The sequence below is a fragment of the Penaeus monodon genome, chromosome 15, assembly GCF_015228065.2.
Source record: "Penaeus monodon isolate SGIC_2016 chromosome 15, NSTDA_Pmon_1, whole genome shotgun sequence".
Lineage (NCBI taxonomy): Eukaryota > Metazoa > Arthropoda > Malacostraca > Decapoda > Penaeidae > Penaeus > Penaeus monodon.
In genome coordinates this window covers 40,582,257-40,582,576 of record NC_051400.1, presented here as the reverse complement: position 1 = coordinate 40,582,576, position 320 = coordinate 40,582,257, and the positions used below count along the sequence as shown (strand labels likewise).

The 320-nt window shown below is 35.6% G+C and overlaps 1 protein-coding gene across 1 annotated transcript in view; it reads right to left on the bottom strand.

Moving 5' to 3' along the window:
• Nucleotides 1-189: 189 nt before the first annotated feature.
• LOC119582371 (solute carrier family 22 member 15-like) overlaps nucleotides 190-320 on the bottom strand; it is a 2,217-nt gene continuing 2,086 nt past the window's right edge. Inside the window, exon 4 of the mRNA XM_037930585.1 lies at nucleotides 190-313. Coding sequence (XP_037786513.1) covers nucleotides 190-313 — 124 coding nt within the window. The remainder of the gene's footprint in view (nucleotides 314-320) is intronic.

Below are 320 nucleotides of genomic sequence, written 5' to 3'. Positions count from 1 at the left end.
ACACATTTCTGAAGATTTGGATAATATTAATCTAGCGAATAGTGATTGGAATGTTTGATCTTGTCTGAGAACTCAGATCAGTTTCATATTAATAAAAAAAAACATATATATAGCATTTTACGCATATTTCTTATTAAATCAAGCCAAAAATGAAATATCGATTCCGAGTGAAAATGGCAATGAGTTGCATCAACTCTGGCACGTATGGATATCAGGTGAGGATATCGTGTTGCATGCATGATTTGGCCCCCGTCTGTCTGCAGCTAATTGCGTTCCGGTCTTTGATTTCTTGAGGAACGATGGAAGAAAACTTCTGAAAT